General features: G+C 54.4%; 1 protein-coding gene across 1 annotated transcript in view; it reads right to left on the reverse strand.

The window, feature by feature from the left end:
- Ajap1 (adherens junctions associated protein 1) overlaps nucleotides 1-18307 on the reverse strand; it is a 112016-nt gene that overhangs the window by 43265 nt on the left and 50444 nt on the right. The window contains exon 2 of the mRNA XM_052175768.1: nucleotides 16775-17580. Coding sequence (XP_052031728.1) covers nucleotides 16775-17580 — 806 coding nt within the window. The remainder of the gene's footprint in view (nucleotides 1-16774; nucleotides 17581-18307) is intronic.

An 18307-nucleotide genomic window follows, 5' to 3' on the forward strand; every position in this document is an offset into this window, starting at 1 on the left:
AGACAACTCTTTCCACAGCCACCTTCAGAAGGCCCAGCCAGGAGCCACACCTCCCCATTTCTATCCTTCCAGGTGATGCCGAAATGTAGCCATCACTGTGGGAGAGGGCGTTTGGCCATACCGCCTTGCCGGCGTCTTCAAGCTGCACTCTCCTCCCACGGCCAGGCATCACATCCAGGCCATAGAAAATGTTTTCCTCTCCAGAGAAGTGGAGCTCCTGCAGGAGAGAGCCTGGAACTGGACGGCCCTCCTTTGCGCCGGCTTCTCCTGGAGGAGGGGTGTGGCCTCTGAGCACTGGCTGCATGAAGCCTCTACAAGCGCCAGTTCCCGATGGCCACCAGCCACATCACTGGCCAGGGTCACCGCACAGGTCTCTCCAGTTCCACCCAGATGTCTCAGAGGGGGCTGTAGCTGCCCAACCTCCATCGTTATTGTTATCTTAGTTTGGGTCCCTTTGCTGTGATAAACACCCTGACCAAATTCCACTTGTGGAGAGGGGTGATTATGGTCCATCCCTGAAGGAAAGTCAGGGAAGGAACTGGAGGCAGGAACTGATGTAGAAGGCATGCAGGAATTCTGCTTACTGGACTGTTCCCACGCCTGCTGATCCCGCCCCCTAACGCAGTAATGGCTCCGCCCACAGTGGGCTGGACCCTCCCCCCTCAATCATCAATCCAGAAGACGCTGCCCCACAGACTTGCCTACAGGCAATCTCAGGTGGCATTTCCTCAATTACGATTTCCTCTTCCTTGATATATCCAGGTTTGTGTCAAGTTGAAAAAAAAAAAAATCCGACCAGCACCGTAACCCAGATCTGGCAAAACAGGTGTAGGGGGTGGGAGTGGGGGGCGGAACCTGGAGAAGCAGCAAGGCATGCTGGGAGACAGAAGGCAACCCAAAGGCTCACCAGGCCCGAAAACTCTCTACAAGAACTCAAGGATGCTCCCGGCCTCAGAAACTGCGCCCAGATCCGTGGCCGGAAAGCTACCCTCCCCGTACTGCCCACCTATTCAGAGCTGCACCGTCCCCAAGGCTCCACCTCGGGGGCCGCCCTCTCCTGCCCACGCTCCCTTCCCAGGTCTCACAGTGACAGCTTACAGATGACATTCAGGGTACTCCAAACAGTATGCTCTGTGGTCAAATGGCAGAAATGGACAGACAGCAGATTCCTCACACTTCCTGATCTGTAAAATTATATTTTTAATACCGTCTACCCCACAGGGCTGATAAAAGGATGAGGCTAATGTGTAATTACAGGAGTTCGGAGCCCGATTCTGCCCTGCCAGGCTGTGTGACCTAGGACAAGTCCCTTAACCTCTCTGAGCCTCTGTTACCACCCTCAGCTGGCTCAGAACCAGGGGCATGTCTACCTCCTGGATCATCCGCACACATTTCTAGATTTAATTCAAGCTGAACCATTAGCACGTGCTCTCTGGAGAGAGGCAGGAAAGCTCACTGACGATATTAAGGCGGGGGTGCCGGCGAGACCCCTGCCACGGTCCGTCTGCTTTCATCTGCAGAGGTCTGGAGTCTGGAGCCATGTCAGTTCTTCAGCAGGAGGCCCGGGTTCAAGGCCTTTGCCTGTCTGTCTGAATTTGTATTTTAATTGTCGTGATGAGAAGGAAGCCTTTGCAAGCGTTTGTGTCCCCTTGCTCTCTCTAGGCTGAGACAAGTCAATACTCAGACGTGACCACTTATGAGAGCCACTAACTGGAGCTCCGTCAAGGACATGCAACTATGCACGCCAGTCACCCCCCCCCCCTGATCTACATCTCATAAGGGCATCTTGCCCTAGAATTATGAGCACAGAAATCAGAGCGAAACGCTTCCCGTTCTATTTCTGGTCTGACAGACCACGGCATGTGGGCAGATCCCAAGGCCAGCATTTGCTGAGGTCTCGCTCGGGGGGTGGGGGAGTGTGTGTGTGTGGGGGAATAGCACACGTCACAGTAGCTCTCCCCTGGCCCTGGCCCTGGCCCTGACACAGAGGGCCAGACGGGAGTGGCCACCCGGCTCCATCCTGCCCTGTGGGTCCAGGGTCCCCAGGCAGGGCAGTGGCGTGGGGAGAGGAGCTTCCTGGAGGAGTGTCCTGGGGGGCAACGAATCCCACACTTGGGCTGCTTCCCTGCTGAGAGGGCAGCCAGCCTGTTAGGTCCCCTTCTGGGCTGTGTGCCCAGGGCTCTGAGACTCAGACACAGGGGCCGAAGGCTGGGTCAAAAGCAAACGGACTTCCCTCCGCTGTGTGCTCCCTGGAAGGTGCAGAGTCCCAGCCTGCGCCTTGCCCCATGGCTGTGCAGCTCCAGGACAGGGTGCCTGCTGTATTGCCTGCCCAGCTGGGTCCCATGGTTTCATGGGGCAGAGAGATGACTTTCTGTGGCTGTTTACCCAGGTCCCCCAGGAAGACTCCTGCCATGCAGCACTGTGGTGTTTCCAGGAGGGGACAGCACTGGGGACAGTGGGGACAGAGGCTGGATTCTGGCACAGAGCTGAGGGGGAATCCTTACTAAGATGCGTGAGTTCCTGGGATCTCGGGAGACTGGGGGCCTGCTGACAGTCAGGTGAGGAGAGGAGCAGTCCTGGAAGGGCTGAGGGGCAAGTTAGCAAGAACCAGACACTCCAGGACTCAGGCGATATCGCCTTCTTCCCCCAGGGGGCAACATTGCCCTGAGTGTCACAGGAACACTACCGTGCACCACACACACACACACACACATACACAGAGTGAGAGAGAGAGAGAGAGAGAGAGAGAGAGAGAGAGAAAGAGAGCACAAAGAGTCAAAGGTCCTGTTAGATCATAGAATGGGATCATGTGGAGAGTCCTCAGAAAGATTCAGACCCGAGAGGCCTGCATTTTCTCAAGCTCTCCTGGAGAAGGGAAAGGAGGTGGGGCCGTCCTGCCCCAAAAATGTGTATTTCCTAGCATGCACCTAGCTACCCTGGGAAGCAGGCTCACAAATGCCAGGGCAGTGTCGTCGGCTTACCTGACACCCACAGACCACCGAGAAATGTGAAGCAGCAACTCTGCAGAGGCGCTGTCGACAAGCCGCCACCTCTGAGGACCAATTGGGTGCAATGGGTGCTGGGGCAGAGGTCAACATCCGTCATTCCTACAGCAGCCTGCATGCTGACCTCTCTCCTGAAACTGGGGAGATTTGTGTGTGGCGTGCACACCTGCGCCCTAGCCTGCCTCCTCTGTAAGTGGGAAGCCCTGCGCTGATCGCGGTGGGAACCAGCACAAGCAGGTCTTCTGGAGTTCAGAGAGCTGACCCTGGAGCCCCAGGGTCACCGGCTCATCTTGCGATCACACACTGGTCTCACTCCTCGGGCTGTCCCTGTACCTCTCAAGTGACCCTGTGCCTCGGGGGGGGGGGGGGGGGATAAGGATACTCAAGCCCCCTTTTGTCTGCCTGTCTGCTTATTCAGAGTAATCCCAAAGTCGCAACTTTTTCACAACACATATTCACACAAGAACAGGACTGTATACCCACACGGACGGCCACAGTACCGTGAAGGAGTCAGAGCTGATGTGAATTTCCATGGGACAACAGGCTGAACATCGTACAAAGTCTGGAGGTCGAGTCTACAGAATTAGACCGAGAGGAGACACAGAAGAGGAGTCAGCAGGCTTGGCGGAACATGAAGGCTTCGGGTGTTTGATCCAGGGAGTGAGACCACTCGATGCTGTGTGTGTGGAGCGAGGTGAGGCAGTATTGCTGCAGGCATCTGATTTCCTGTTCTGGGTCCCCAGCTCCACGGCCCCAGCAGGCATTGATAATTGGTAATCCAGGTTATTGACTGCTCTTGGCAGGGGGTCCGGCTCCTTCACTCCAGCAGGCTACTAACCAATATCAACAACTGGCCTTCCCTCTGGGACGGTGGATGCTCTGGGCTAAATCCTTGCTGGGAACATGACTGAGCTGAGGTCTGGGGTTTCTGCTGCTCTGTTAACAGGGACACAGCAGGCCTTCCAGGCAGAGATGGTTCAGGGAAGGAAATGGTTGCTGGTGATCACTGTGACTAAAGTTGGAGGAAAGAGAGATGAAGGGCGTAGCTGGGTGAGCCCTGAACCTGGACTTCAAGACCCCAGGCCCGGCCGGCCCTGCAAGCTCTTCCTTGCCCTTCCTTGGGTTGAGAAGTTTGTAGGTGTTTTTACACAATGCAAATCTCTAACAGAATTCCCTTCTCTCTACCCTACATCTCCTCAAGCAATATCAGCCTTCCCTGGATCAGGTCACACGGGTCCATGGCTCCGAGAAGCGGTCTGTGTTGTGTTGCTAAGCAAAAGGTGCAAAGTTCAGAGAGGGGACCACGTGGGCTAGCCTTGGCACCCAGGAACACTGGAGTCCTGCCCCTGGCGCCCGTGGATGGGACATCATGGAAGTCCAATCTCAGTGGATGAAATGAAGTCGGCAAGCTGAAGCCACATCTTAATAGATTATCTGATGATCCCCAAGTCTGTGGGAAGTGCAATGCATCGAACTTGACCCGACTCCAAGTCCACGAACTGGAGTCTAAACCCCCAACACCTGTGAGTGTGGTGTTGCTACAATGAGTTTAGCAAGTTACCATGAAGTCCTAAAAGCCGGGGTCCCCAAGAGGAAGGACAGGTCTGGGCAGAAGCACGTACAAACGGAAGAGGTGTCTGTCCATCACAATCCACCAGAAGTGGGAAAAGAGAAACCCAGTTTCCTTCAGCTTCAGAAGAAACCAGCCCCGCCTATTGCTGGGAGACCCCTGCAGGGACGTTGCCTCCTCCCCCCCCCCAGCCGCCCCCTCCCCCTCCCCCCCCCCCGCCAGCCTCCTGGAGAATATCATGTGACCAGCTAGCCAGAAACCACACAGCTCAAGCAGTTCATGCTACTGAGGAACCGACACTGTAGCAGGACAAGAAGAACCTCAGTATAGAAGTGTGCATCTCTCTGCCTGTGTGGCAGGCAGCTAACCGCCAACAGTGAGGAGGATAGACCCTCGGGGGAGGATACGGACCCTATGCAGACCTACCCTGTCCCTCCGACCTGCCCTGCCTCTGCCAATAAGACAATGCACCTTGTCCTGATCTGAGAAGTTGAGGTACTTCTCTGTTTATTGTAGGCGATGCTTCGTGAGAGGAAGTCCAGGGGGCTGTTTATTAGTGGATGAACCTTCTGTGGGAATTTCAGTAGAATACCCCTCAATGGCTTTCTTCCCAAGCTGTCTCGCACCAGTAAGCCCCACATTACCCAGGGCTGAGTGGACCATGGGCACACTGAATACGTCTCCTTGTGGGTATTGGGTACAAGGTTCACCCTGAGTGGGTAAAGGAATATGGATGTAGGGTCTATAATCAAGGCCAGATTCCAGCAGACACGCAGACAGCTGTGTGGTCACAGTTCCTCTGGATCCTGGAGGCTGAGGACATCCTGACAGCATGACAGAGGAGAGTCCTAGGCCTGGGCTAGGGAAATGCCAGTAGCTCTACCGAGTACACCCTGCTCTGCTGAGGTGCCAGCACCCAGCACCCAGCCATCTGCCACTGAAGACAGGAGTCCCAGAACAGTGCGCGGACTTCTACTGTGGCACCTGGGTTCAGCACTGAGCACAGCTTGGCTTGGCTCCCCGCCCCTTTCCCGATCGCCCTGGAAGGTTATGGGTGGCTGTCCCTGCACCCCACTGATCCCTCGCCCCAGTCAGGTCCCCAGTAATGATAGGAGCCCTTTGGGATGTTGGGCGGCTTCCTGGGAAGTGTGAGTAGCAGTGGCTTCTTTGTGCCCTAATGAAGAGGGGCCTCCAGCCATGGGGGACACTGGGAAAAGGCTTTGGTGTGACCAAGTCCCTTGGCATTTGTCTTAGACACTGTTGTATTGCTGGGAAGAGACACCATGACCACTGCCACTCTTATAAAGGACAACATTTAACTGAGGCTGACTTACAGGTTCAGAACATCAACACCATGGCGGAAGCATGGTGGCACACAGGCAGGCGCGGTGCTGGAGAAGGAACTGAGAGTTCTACATCTGAATCCACGGGCAGCAGGAAGAGAGACAGATACTCCTGCCTTGAGCCTCTGAGACCCTCAGCGATCACCTCCTCCAGCAAGGCCTCACCTGCTAATGGTGCCACTCCCTATGGGCCTGTGGGGGCTGTTTCCATTCAGACCACCACAGCACTTAATCACTGCTCAGACAATGGTGGCAGCTACAGGGTCAGCCAAGCACAGCCACCACACTCAGACCCACTCCCCGCCCTGACTGGGCTCTCTCTGCCAGACAGCACCGGACAGGACAGACAGACACGGATCAGGAATCTCACTGTGTTGGGGGCTGAGGCTCAGGCCTTGCCTGTTTAGGGGTTCAAAGATACTGAGGGAGGTCTGTGCCCCACTGGCCGGAGGTGGTTGTAGGTTCTAACAGCCTGGCGGGGCATGCTTCATTCTCAACCGGAGCGGTTAAGATCCACTTCCCCCTGATGTAGGCAGAAAGCCCGGATTGTCTTTTCAGTGTCAGTCAGCTAAGTAGCACAGACTCCTTAGCACATAGATCCCCACACACAGGCTCCTTGTTGGCCCCTTCACACAGTTCTGTCACGTCTGTCAGACCAGCAAGGTGGGCCTCTTAATGAGCCTGCTCATAGACCAGTTTTGGATGACCACGCCCACCGGACCAAACCCTACCAGTTACAGGTAGACCATATCCCTGCTTACACTCGGATGAGGGTACTAAGATGCAGGAATAGCATCAGGGAATATTCCAGAATAGCCGTCAGTGTGCTCGGGTTAGACACAGGGAATACACACACTGTGGGCTTTCTGCTTCCCAAGAATAACGAACGGTGTGGTTACATATGATGACATTAAGGTCCGCGATGGCGGTCCACCTGCTGCAGAGGCCAGGGTGAGGTGACCGGGGACACCTGGTCTCGAGGCCCTAAATACCACTGGCAGGGATCTAAAGCTCAGCAGCATTATGGGACGATTCGGGGATGGGACCAGAGATGTGCTGGGGGCTCTGACAGGAAGGGGACCTGCAGCTGTCAGCCTGCCTCTGGGCCTGCTGCCTCTGGGCCTGCTGCTTCCCAGGGCTGCTCTGCGGTCTCGCTGAGCCGAGGGAGGGGAGGGTTTATCATCGCCTGGTATTTACCCGCTTGAGCCTGGGAAAGGGCACCTGGAGCGCTGAGAACCAGGGCTGATGACTCAGAGGAACACACGTCACCCACGCCGCAAAGCGAACAGCTGCACAGGTAGTACTCTACAGAGGGGGCTGGGCTGGGCCTTCCGTGGGTATTCGACACCCGGAAGAGGCCTGGAAGAGGGTGGGGCATCCCTTTGGGGCACACCTTTCCTTCACTGTTTTAGGTCTGTTTCAAGAGGTGGAGGGGGCTGGAGAGATGGCTTAGTGCTTGAGTATTTACAGCTCTTCCAGAGGACCTGAATTTGGTTTCTAGCACCCATGTCAGGCAGCTCACAATCACCTGTAACTCCAGCTCTGAGAGGACCTGGGGGCCCTCTGGCACCTGGACTCATCATACACATACACAGACACATATGTGATTTTAAACAATAAAAACAGCTCTTTAGAATAAGGGGTGGGGGGCGACTTGCGACCTCGCCAGATGCCCGCCTGCGTCTCCTTGCTGTAGACATGTACTATCCCAGCTGTAAAGGGACATCTCCAGAAAGGCAGGAAGATCTTGTCCCTCGTGGTACAGCATGGGTCACCCCAGCTTCTTCCTGATGTCTCTCTGCTGTCAGTCAGGGGACCGCCCACCTGCCCAGGAGCTGGTCTCCAACAGAGATATCATCTGACCGATCTCTCCTGCACTAGCATTCCTTTCTGATATCCCTGCTGCCCCACACTGCCTTTCCCCACTGGGTCTTAAGGAGTCAGCTTGCCTCCTGTATCCACTGCAGTCAGCCTCCTGCCCATGTACTTGAATGGGGCTTTCCTCCTTCCGAGGTCTATTGCCCACCCTGAACAACCTCTCTCCTCTCTCCCCCATAGGAAGCTCCTCCCCACACACACCTGACCTCGCTACCCTCCCACCGACCCAGACAGTCCCGTCCCATCCTCCTCCCAGGCTGTCTACACTCTGCCCAGGCAAACCATTTGATAATGGTCAAGCCACACACCAGGGATGTCTTTCAAGTTCCATTCAGGTTTCCCAGTCACCCCAGGGGCAGCATCACAAACCAACCACCCCAGGTGTCTTTCTTAGGTCATTGTCTTGTGCAGGTGTTAAAAGTCCCCTGGGTCCTGTATTTTGAAGGTTTGACCACTGCCTGGGTGCCACTGGAAAGTGATGGGGCTGGTGAGAGGCAAGGTCCGGGAGCCCTTGGAGGTCATTAGGGTTTGCCTCTGAAGGGGACCGTGTGAACCCGCTCTCTGCCTCTGAAGGGGACCGTGTGAACCTGCTCTCTGCTTCTTGTTCTTCGTGCTCAGACCCGCAATGCGCCTCCACCCGTTTCACACAAATATCCCAAGCCGCCTCAGGGCCAAGCCAACAGTAATTCATAGAATGAAACCCTCAAAGCTGGATCAAAAACCTTTCCTCAGCAGGGCAGTGGTAGTGCACACCTTTAATCCCAGCACTTGAGAGGCAGAGGCAGGCAGATTTCTGAATTCGAGGCCAGCCTGGTCTACATGAGTTCAGGACAGACAGGGCTACACAGAGAAACCCTGTCTTGAAAAACAAAACAAAGCAACAACAATAAAAAACCTTTCATCTTCTTAAGTTGAGTTACTCCAGGTAATTTGTTACAGTAACAGGAAGCTGACTGACCAATACACACTTCTAATAAAGCAGCTAAAAGCACCATACTGTGCCCAGCTGGTTACAAACACTCCATCCTGTGGAAGGCAAGAGCTTCTTAGATTACAGTCTCAGACCTTCTTGACTGTTCTTTTTCCCATTGCTCACAGTGGATTCCTCTCTGCAAGATGGCTGCCAGTGCGTCCTGGATTCTGGTCACCTCCCCACCCCCGCCCCCACCCTGGTCTGGCTACAGTTACTGCTCCATCTTCCTTTTGCAACTGTTCATAGAACAGTGAGTGGGGTTTCCCCAGAGCCATGGCCAGTCACCCTGTGATCCCACCATACTTATTTTATGTGCATGGGTGGACATGCAACTTGAATGTGTACACTTCTGAGTGTGAGCACAAGTGACCATGTGTGCCGTGGTGTGAGAACAATAATACATATGGGTCCTTCCATCCTGTTTTAGACAGGATCTCTTGGTGGGTACTGCATATGCCAGGGCTGGTCCAGGGGCCTCTAGGAAATCACCCGTTTCTGCCTCCCATCATGTATCCTGTTGTAGGATGATGACCTTATAGACATGTGTGACATGATGTGCGCAGTTTTACATGGGCCCTGGGGATTTGAACTGGGGTCCTCACGTTTGTATCATAGTGTTCTACCCACTGAACCATCTACTAGACCAACCCCATCTTACTCTGTGTTCCTATGTTCTCACAGTAGCGGCTGGGCACCTTTGAGGTCCCTGCCCTGCCCACTCCCAGCTCCCCACGCCCAGGGTGCCTCATCTGCCCCTGGACCGTCCTCCCACGGCCCGCCCTGCTCTTTCTCTGTATCACTGCCGCCTCCACCGCTCTCAGGTCCATCCGCACGGCTAGCTCTGAGAGCAGCATCTCTGAGGCATCTCTCTCCCTCCCACAAGCCTCTCCTCCCACCGGAATGACAGAAGCAGAGCCGGAGATGTTTCTTGTACCTGCTGCTTTATGTGGGAAGCTGTGGGGTCGGGGGCTCTGCATCACTACCCTCTGCTGTGACCACAATGCACAAGGATTTGCCAGGAGCTGAATCCCTGCATGGGCGGAGGACGGTTCATGTGGGCAAGGCCCATGGCTCACAGATGCTTCCTATGCCTTGAGCTGGAACACGAATCCAAGACAGATAGCCTTACTAGACAGACAGACAGACAGACAGACAGACAGACAGATGGTACAGGAATGATAACCCTGGGAAGACAGAGGTGGAGGTCAAAGCCATACAGTCACACTCCAAGAATGGCCTGGAGCCTCAGGAGCTCATAGGCACAGAGGATGCTCCTGTGTAGGGCCACCATTGACAGTATACCCCTCCCCCAGCCAATGCCTCTAGCCTCCAGGGCTTTAAGAGAACAAACCACTAGGCTATGATCGTGGGTCAGGACAGCTCCATCTCTCTCTCTCTCTCTCTCTCTCTCTCTCTCTCAAACACACACACAACACACACACACAACATATGCACACATACAACACATGCACACATACAACACATGCACACACACAACATATGCACACATACAACACATGCACACACACAACACATGCACACACACAACACATGCATACACACACAACACATGCACACACACAACACATGCACACACACAACACATGCATACACACACAACACATGCACACACACAACACATGCACACACACAACACAGGCATATACACACAACACATGCTCACACACACACACACACACACAGAGAGAGAGAGAGAGAGAGAGAGAGAGAGAGAGAGAGAGAGAGAAGATGGACCATGATGCTCACACAAAGAGGATGGCTCTATGTTCATCACATGACTGACTTTCAATATGAAGGACAGGGACACTTCCTGCCCCTCAGAACAGGAGTTTGACAAGCGAATTAGGTCTGCCTCCTGCTCTCACAAAGCACGGGGGATTGGTGGGCCTTTTGTCGCCCCATGGTGAGGGGACCTGAGGTCTGGAGGACCATCACAGAAGACAGAGGGACAGAACAGACTGAGATAGACAAGCATCCATAATCTCAGCTTTAGGGACAGTAATGAAGGAGGCAGAAGCCACTTGTACTTTGGGCCTCCACACAGAGGTGCCCTGAGACAGCCCAGGGAGGTGGTTGTGCTGCATCCTACACGTATGGCCGCTGGACACCGGCCACGGTGCTATCGTCCACACAAGGCACACAGCCCTGTCTCAACCTTGGAAGACAAAAGTCACTTTTCCATTGTGCAAACAAAAAAAGCCACAAGACCAGTGAGGTCACACAGTGCAGTCAAGGGCGTGCAGGGAGGTCACCGGTGGACCAAGGCCCAGCTCGGTCCTTGCCTGCAGGTGCCCCTTTCGGCTCCTCAGCTGGTCCCCCAGGCACCTCCTGGGGTAGACATCTGCTCTCTACCCCATGACGAACTTGCCTCTCACGGCTGGAAGAAACTTCTAGCAAGGAACCTTCCTTCCCCCTTTCCTGCTGACTGTGCACCCCGACAACAGAATGTGAGGTGTTGGGTTTCTGGGCTCACTGATCCACATCTGAGCAGAGACGTGCAGCCTCATCTCCATGTCTGACCATCTGGTACATCTTTCAGGAGTCTAGCTGCCATGTTCTGGCTGACGCTCCAGAATCTGGCTGCTGTGACAAGCTACAGGCCCGGGAACATCACTGGGAACTTACCTGCTGCTAAGGTGGGGTGACACATTTCTGCTGGCGCATCTGTCTATCAGAGAGGCCCTTTCAAACTTGATACCTGACTGCCTTGATGCAGGACCCTCCAGCTCAAGGACAAAGGCAGGTCGGAGTTTATCACAGAAAAGCCACTTGTCACTCCAAAATGCAAACTCTGGATCCTTTTCCACAATGGCCGGGCCCTCGATCCAGCTGGCCATGACAGCTGAGCTCAGACTGGGTTTTGGAGGCAGGAAGGTGCAGGTCAGTTCAGAAACTGAACAGTGAATCAACTTCCCACCAAGGACTCCAGGTTTATAGAGGCTCTGCCTACCCAACGCATCAGTCAGCCACACCATCCCACAACCTGCACAGCCCCTCCCACCTCAGGGATCCCTCTGTCCTCTGGACCCGGCACCTCCAGTGTTACTCAGGAAGTTGTGGCTTTGTGACAACTCTGCTGTCCTAATGCAGGGGTGTGTCCTGACATGTCTCACTTCCCAATCTTTAAGGCCCTTGGAAAGAGCGCAAGAGGCCAAGCTGCCCTGACCCCCACCCATGTTCATCAGAGACACAGCCTTTTACACCAACTAAACGGAGAGTTGATGGTTTGGTTCATGAATGATCAAGTCAGAGACTCTAAAGCCACTGTTCTTATCCAAGCTAAAAATGGTGCCCCGTCCGATTCCTAAGCTCACTGCTCAGGATGGCTCCCCAGGCGTAGATAACAGCCATACGTTCAGCCATACGTATGTTACACGGAGTTGCTGCCAATGCAGTATTTAGTGACATGTGCAGCGTAAGATGTGCACTCATGAGACTCCCCAACCCTGCTTACCCAGCAGCCCCACCCTCTGAGAGGAAACTGCTTTCTGGGCAGAAGGACTTTTGGTCTGTACAGCTGTATATCCACCCCTCTGCAGGCAGAGACAGCTCTCCAGGTCCCAGCCAGGGATCAGTAAAAGTAAAAGCCAGCTCGCAGGCAGCCTGTGTATGGGATGGGCAGTGGGCGTGGCCAGCCTGGGAGAGCCTCCCACTCCTGACAGGAGAACAAGCCTCTGGGGGACCAAGGGAGCTGAAGATATGCTCAGCGCAATAAGCCAAGGCCGCAGCACACAGACGGGAAATGAAAAGAGGCAGACCGAGCCCTCCCTGGGAGGGAAGAGCTGAAATGAGTCTCCCTCCACTGTGGTGTGAGTGGGGCTCTGCTCCGCAAAAGCAGACTCTGTGGGACTGGAGGGTGGCTGGCCCTCCTGCACCCTCATCCATGACTATAAACAGCCGTGCATGGCATCCTCTGGTCTCCGCACCTTTTGCATGTCCTGGGCTTTGTCGACTGAGACTCTGGGGGCCATAGCTTAGGAACTTGCAGAGCTTCGTACACTGCTTTTGTTCTTTGATGCTCTTCTCCCAATTAATCCACCCAAAAACTTTTGAAGTTCACGAGCCATTTACTTCAGACACCATTAAATTAAGGACAGATCCACTTTCCCGGTAGCAAACACCCTACGACTTAATTAAAAGGGGCTTGCTGTTTAAATGGATACCGTGCCTCTCAACAACGGAGCTTGCTCCTCATGGGTGTAACTGCTTCTCATTTCCTTCCATGCAGACTCCAGCGTTCAGAGGCTGTTTCGCTGTCAGCGGGATCCCGGGACCAGCCGTCGTCTCCTCGTCACCATCACCGCCTCGCTCAAGGCAGTTGGCCACTGAGGTGCTGAGAAAATGACCCGGACATCCAGTGCTTACTAAAGAAGTACCTAAAAGCCACAGCCGAAGCCCGGTGGTAAGATGCACAAAGGAATCTGGAGATCTTCCTTGGAGACGTGAATGGATACAAGGAGGAATTGAAGAGGCTCTAAGCTTGGAATCATGAGACTGGGTGCTTGGGAGAAAAGAGACCTTCAGGGAGATCTCGATCTTCCAGGATGGGCTGCCCACCTGGGCAGCTCACCTTCAGAGAGACCAGAACTTCCCAGTTGGAGAAAGTGTCTCACTCCTCCAAGTGCTCTGGGAATCAGGGACACATGCTAAGTCCAGGTACACTGAGCTCAGTCCACACCCATCTCCAGGCATTCCTGGAGAGGGCACATCCATTAGCCACACTCCGTTGGCTTTAGCTCCCCATGAATCCCTTTGTGAGCTGAAGACAAAAACTCATGCCAGGACTTCCTGCTTCTCCTGGGAGACTGGTTTCTGGTGTGAGCATGACCGGTAAGAGGGCTGTGAGCAGTGGACAGCGCCGCCCTGCAGGCCAACTGCTGACCGCTCCTCACCTCTGTGTCTGTGGACAGGGTGATTTTCCATCCCAAGCCATCGCAAATGAGATCAACCACATCTCTTTGGGGGAGCATCAAGGGCAGAGATGAGGCCCTGGGACTTCATGAAAGGATTCTTCAAAGCTCATAGTAGCCAATCAGCACAAGGATATGAAATGGAGTTACTGCTGCCATCTACAATCCTGTTCCCATCCTGTCATTATCGCCACAGCCATCACCATCACCATCATCACCATCACCAACACTATCATTGTCATCTCCATCTTCAACATCATCAGCATCACTACCATCAACCTCATACTTAACATTAACGGCACCAAACACAGCTACCAAGTGCCAGACTCTAAGCTCCTGAAGGGAAGTATGCACGTTGATCTCACCCGATGTCATGACTCAATTTTCTCTCATTTTTGTGAAGAGGGATGAATGTGTCGCCCAGGCTCGAGACTCTGTCACCTGCTCTGAGAGGAACTTTCTAGAAATCCCACCAGCTGCTTTTTTAACCTGAGACCCTGAGTAATTCCAGACTTGCTAATGTGGTAATCCTGCAATACCCACAAGAATATCTGGGCCTCAGACAGGCTCTTGGGAACATGTAGCTCGATCCTTTGGACTCAGACAGACATACAGGGAAGTGTAGCCCCACCCTTTAGCCTCAGACAGGCGCAGGACCGTGTAGCCCGACCCTTCACAGATTGTTCTACACAGAAGCAGAAAATCCCAAACTACTCAATTTCCAAGCCAGACTCCAAAGATGCCTCTGTGGAGAGCAGAACTGACTGCACAGAAGCCTGGGTCCAAGTTCTGGGGTGCTATCAGCAGGAACTGGGCCAATCTGGGGAGCAATGGCACAACCCTCCAGTCCCTGCTGAGCTATTCTGCCTGAGACAGCCAAGCATTTCCTGTGGTTATTCTAGCTGGGTATAAATCTGCACATAGGTGTGGAGAGCCCTCTGCAGGAGCTAGCCTCTGCTCTCAGCACTGATCCCAGAGCCTGAAGGGTGACACAGCCACATAAGCCAGAGGGCAGATCACAGGCGGACCAGCAGTCCTCCCCAAAGTTCCTCTCTGCAGCCATGGAGAGTGCTACAGGCCACAGCTAAAAGATCCTCCCTCTGCCTCAGATTCCACACAATGTATGTAAACAAGTGCACTTCACAGCATGTGAGACACCCAGATCTGTCTTGTGGAAGCCGAGGGAACAACACAGTCAAACCTCCCTCCAAGCATTTTTCCACTCTGGAATCTTCCCTCAGTCATCCAAGAACACGCCCCATCTTCAGCACCACGGCCAGCTCCCTCCCCTCCTCTGCCGAGTCTCCGTGGTCCAGTCTCCAACAGGACCAGCTCAGAGGCCTCCCTTCCCTGCTTTGAGGTCTGACATTCCTCTGCACTATTGTACATTTGAGGCAAACACACATATTTTCCCCTCCTCTGAATCTGTTTTGCTAAACAGATTAATCTAGTGGCAGATTATATTATGGAGAATGGTAAATCTTCCAGGAGATAAGCATCTGTCGGGTTGGATTGGCGACAGCCTATGTACCGTGAGTTAATTTGCTAAGCCTCACAGTGCTGTCCCGGGTGTTTAGCGTTTGTAATAGCAGATGTAATTTGGGACAAATGGGGACTTGTTTCCTCATCCGTGTCTATACGTGTCTTATATGGTAAGTGACGTATTCAGGGGAGGTGCCAAATTCCATTATGATTATGGCTGATGAGTTGGTAGAGGTAAAAACAGACTCTATGGGAATTGCTTGCAAGCAATGTCCTGAGATGAACAACCATTTGAGGTACCCTTCCCCCGTCTACACTGTGTCCCAGAGGCTACCCGTGGGCTCCCCAGAGAGGCTTCAAGATGCCTACTCAGCCCTTTTTCAGCATCCCAGGAGCTGTCAAATTTAGCCCCGCCCTTCGCCTAGGCATGGGAGGAGATGTCAGCTCTTCTTTCATAGGCGAGCTTCCCATGAGGACCAAAGTGCTGCAGGGTTAAAGCAGTGAGCCCTGCTACTTGGTGAAGAAAGGAAAGGTGTTGGTACCTCAAGGACAAAGGCTGCTTACCCTGTGAAAACCTGTCCAAGTGCGAGCCAATGTCTACCCGCCCAAGGTCAGAAGAGGCACAGGCAGGACATAACCAAGAGCAGAGACGCTGTGCCTACTGCCCGGGTGTGGACCTCAGGAAATGTCTGTCCCTCCTCCCTCCCACTGTTTGTCCCTCCTCCCTCTCATCACTCTCAGACTCAAGTCTTGAGGAGGCCACTCCTCACCACCCAGCATTCTGATGCCCTGGGATCTTCTCCCCGATCTGGAGTGTCAGCGAATGCCACTGTTTGTGGGAGGTGTTGCCCACAACCTGCCTTTATGAACGTCCAGTGTCAGCAAGAGCATGCGTGTTAACAGAGACAGACCCTGGGGCTTGTGGGAGGGGCTCTAGCTGACAGCTCTCTCTGTCCCCTATAACTGCTGGCACAGGGACAAACTCTGGCCTGGGACATGGCCAGAACTACTCTTGTTGCAGTCATTAGGGAATAAAGCATGAAAGGTGTACCGAGTCGCACAGAAGGAGATGTCTCCATCCAAGGAGCTGCGACTGTCCACACAGCCAAAAAAGAGGACTCCAGGGGCCCCCACACCAGAGCCCTGCATCTTGTCCCCTCCCCCAACTCATCCCTGAGGGCAGAGCTGAACCGTGTCTGCGGAGTTTCAGTCTGCAGCACTTCGAGTTCTTCCCCTTATCTGGCCTTGGTCTTCCTGGCTGTCCAAGGTCATTCCTAACCATGGGACAGTATTCCATCTAGCAATTAACCATCCCTGAAGGGCTGACACTCTTGAAGTTCTGAAGATCGTATGGTCCCTTAACACTGGGATATGATGTGCACAGGAGACTACAGCCTGGGTGGGAGCGTCTAGGTAGGCACTGAAGCTCCCGTCCTGCACATACACGGCACCAGCCTGTGCCTGCGGCCCACACTCAACTGTTCTCTCTGCCTCTGTTTAAACTACACTTCTGGGAACATCTCAATGTCTCCATGCTCCAAATCATCCTGCCTCTCCACAAGCCAGAGCAGAAACACAAAGAGGTCTCCTACCTGAGGTCTCCCCCAAGATCCTGGGGGGCTGGATGTCTTTCCCATTGTTGCTGGGACTAGTGGAAGGCTCCGTTGTGCTAACCCCAACAGGGGTTCTTTTCCAGGGATCCAGGGACTCGGTGACCCCCTTAGTCTGCAGTGTCATGGCGGTGGCCGTGCTGGCCACAGTGGTGGTAGTGGTGGTGGCCACAGTTGTCTTCCGTGTTTGCAAGATGGAGACCGTGGTGGGGCCGAAACCACCAGGGAAGGTGTTGGACTCCAGGGTGTCCTCATCCCCCGTAGGCCCCCAGGCTATGAATTCTGTCTCTGTCGTGGGCCTACTGCCACGGAAGTCGAAATCGTTGAACTCTGCATCATGTGTGTGCCTCCTACCCCGTCTCAGGAGGCTCTGGTGCTCTGCAGTCCCAGCAGTCACCACAGAGGATGAGGCCGTTGCAGAGGTGAGGGAAGGGCTCGATCTGGGGGCAGCCGGGGGCTTGGTGAGTCCCTCTTTGGGTCCAAGGGTGGCTACCTGGTCCCTGGGCCTGTGGGCCCTCCGAGCACGGGGAGTCTGCATCTGTATGGGCCCGTGGGCACGTTCGGCCCGGGCGGCACGGGGACTCCAGGCTGGCGTTGGTAGCCTTGTTGGGGGTCCACTTCGCAGACTCCACAGCCGCTGGGGCCTCTGTGGGCGTGACAGGAGCCGGAACTCGGGACTGGGGCCTAGTGAGTCACAGGACGGGAAGTCTACAGCAAGCTGCAGCATGGCTATCAGTATCCAGGCATGGCTTCCGAGAGAGCGGCCGGGCCAGCGGATGGACATGGAGCTGAGGAGAGATGCAGAGCGGTGAGCACACAGTGAGGCATCAGGAGGGCTCTGACTAGAGCCGCGTTTATCCCTCCTCCCCCACTGAGCAGGGACAACCTTTGATTGTAAAAGGGGCTGGGGAATCCCCACATCATCTCTGACCAGCTGACTCCTTTGGCCCGTGAAGGAAGAGAGTCTCGGTCCCTGTGAAGTCACATGAGGCAGAAAGAAGGCTTTGCCCTAGAACCCCCGGTCTGCTCTGCAATTCCCAAACACCACGAGCCTCTGGTCATCCGAGCTGAACACACACCTGTTCGCACTCCACCTGGGCACAGCCAAGCAAAGCTACTATGTCTGCCCTTTCTCTGGGTGTCGCCCTTTCTCTGGGAACTGTTTGCCACTCAGGGGAAGCTGGAAGCTTCCATACCAGGCTCTCAATCTGCTGACATCTCCACCCCTCCCACCTACCCCCTCTCCAGTTTATCTCTAATGTAGATGCCCTGTGGAGAGCTCTCAATGCCAGCTGGGGCTGGTACAGAAAGGCCAGATGTGGCACAGCCGGGCAGGAGGGGAAACTGACCTGCTGGGGGCACGTGGAAGGATGGTAAGAGCTCATCAGGGGCCTGCTAGGACAGTCCCCCCAACCCGGAGCCCATGGGCAGCTCTGCGAGCGAGCAGGGCACAAGTCCCCTCTAGGCCCACGGATGCTAAAACGCCACATGAAAATCCAGAACAGTATGCAGACC

This window comes from Apodemus sylvaticus, chromosome 3 (genome assembly GCF_947179515.1).
Source record: "Apodemus sylvaticus chromosome 3, mApoSyl1.1, whole genome shotgun sequence".
Classification (NCBI taxonomy): Eukaryota; Metazoa; Chordata; class Mammalia; order Rodentia; family Muridae; genus Apodemus; species Apodemus sylvaticus.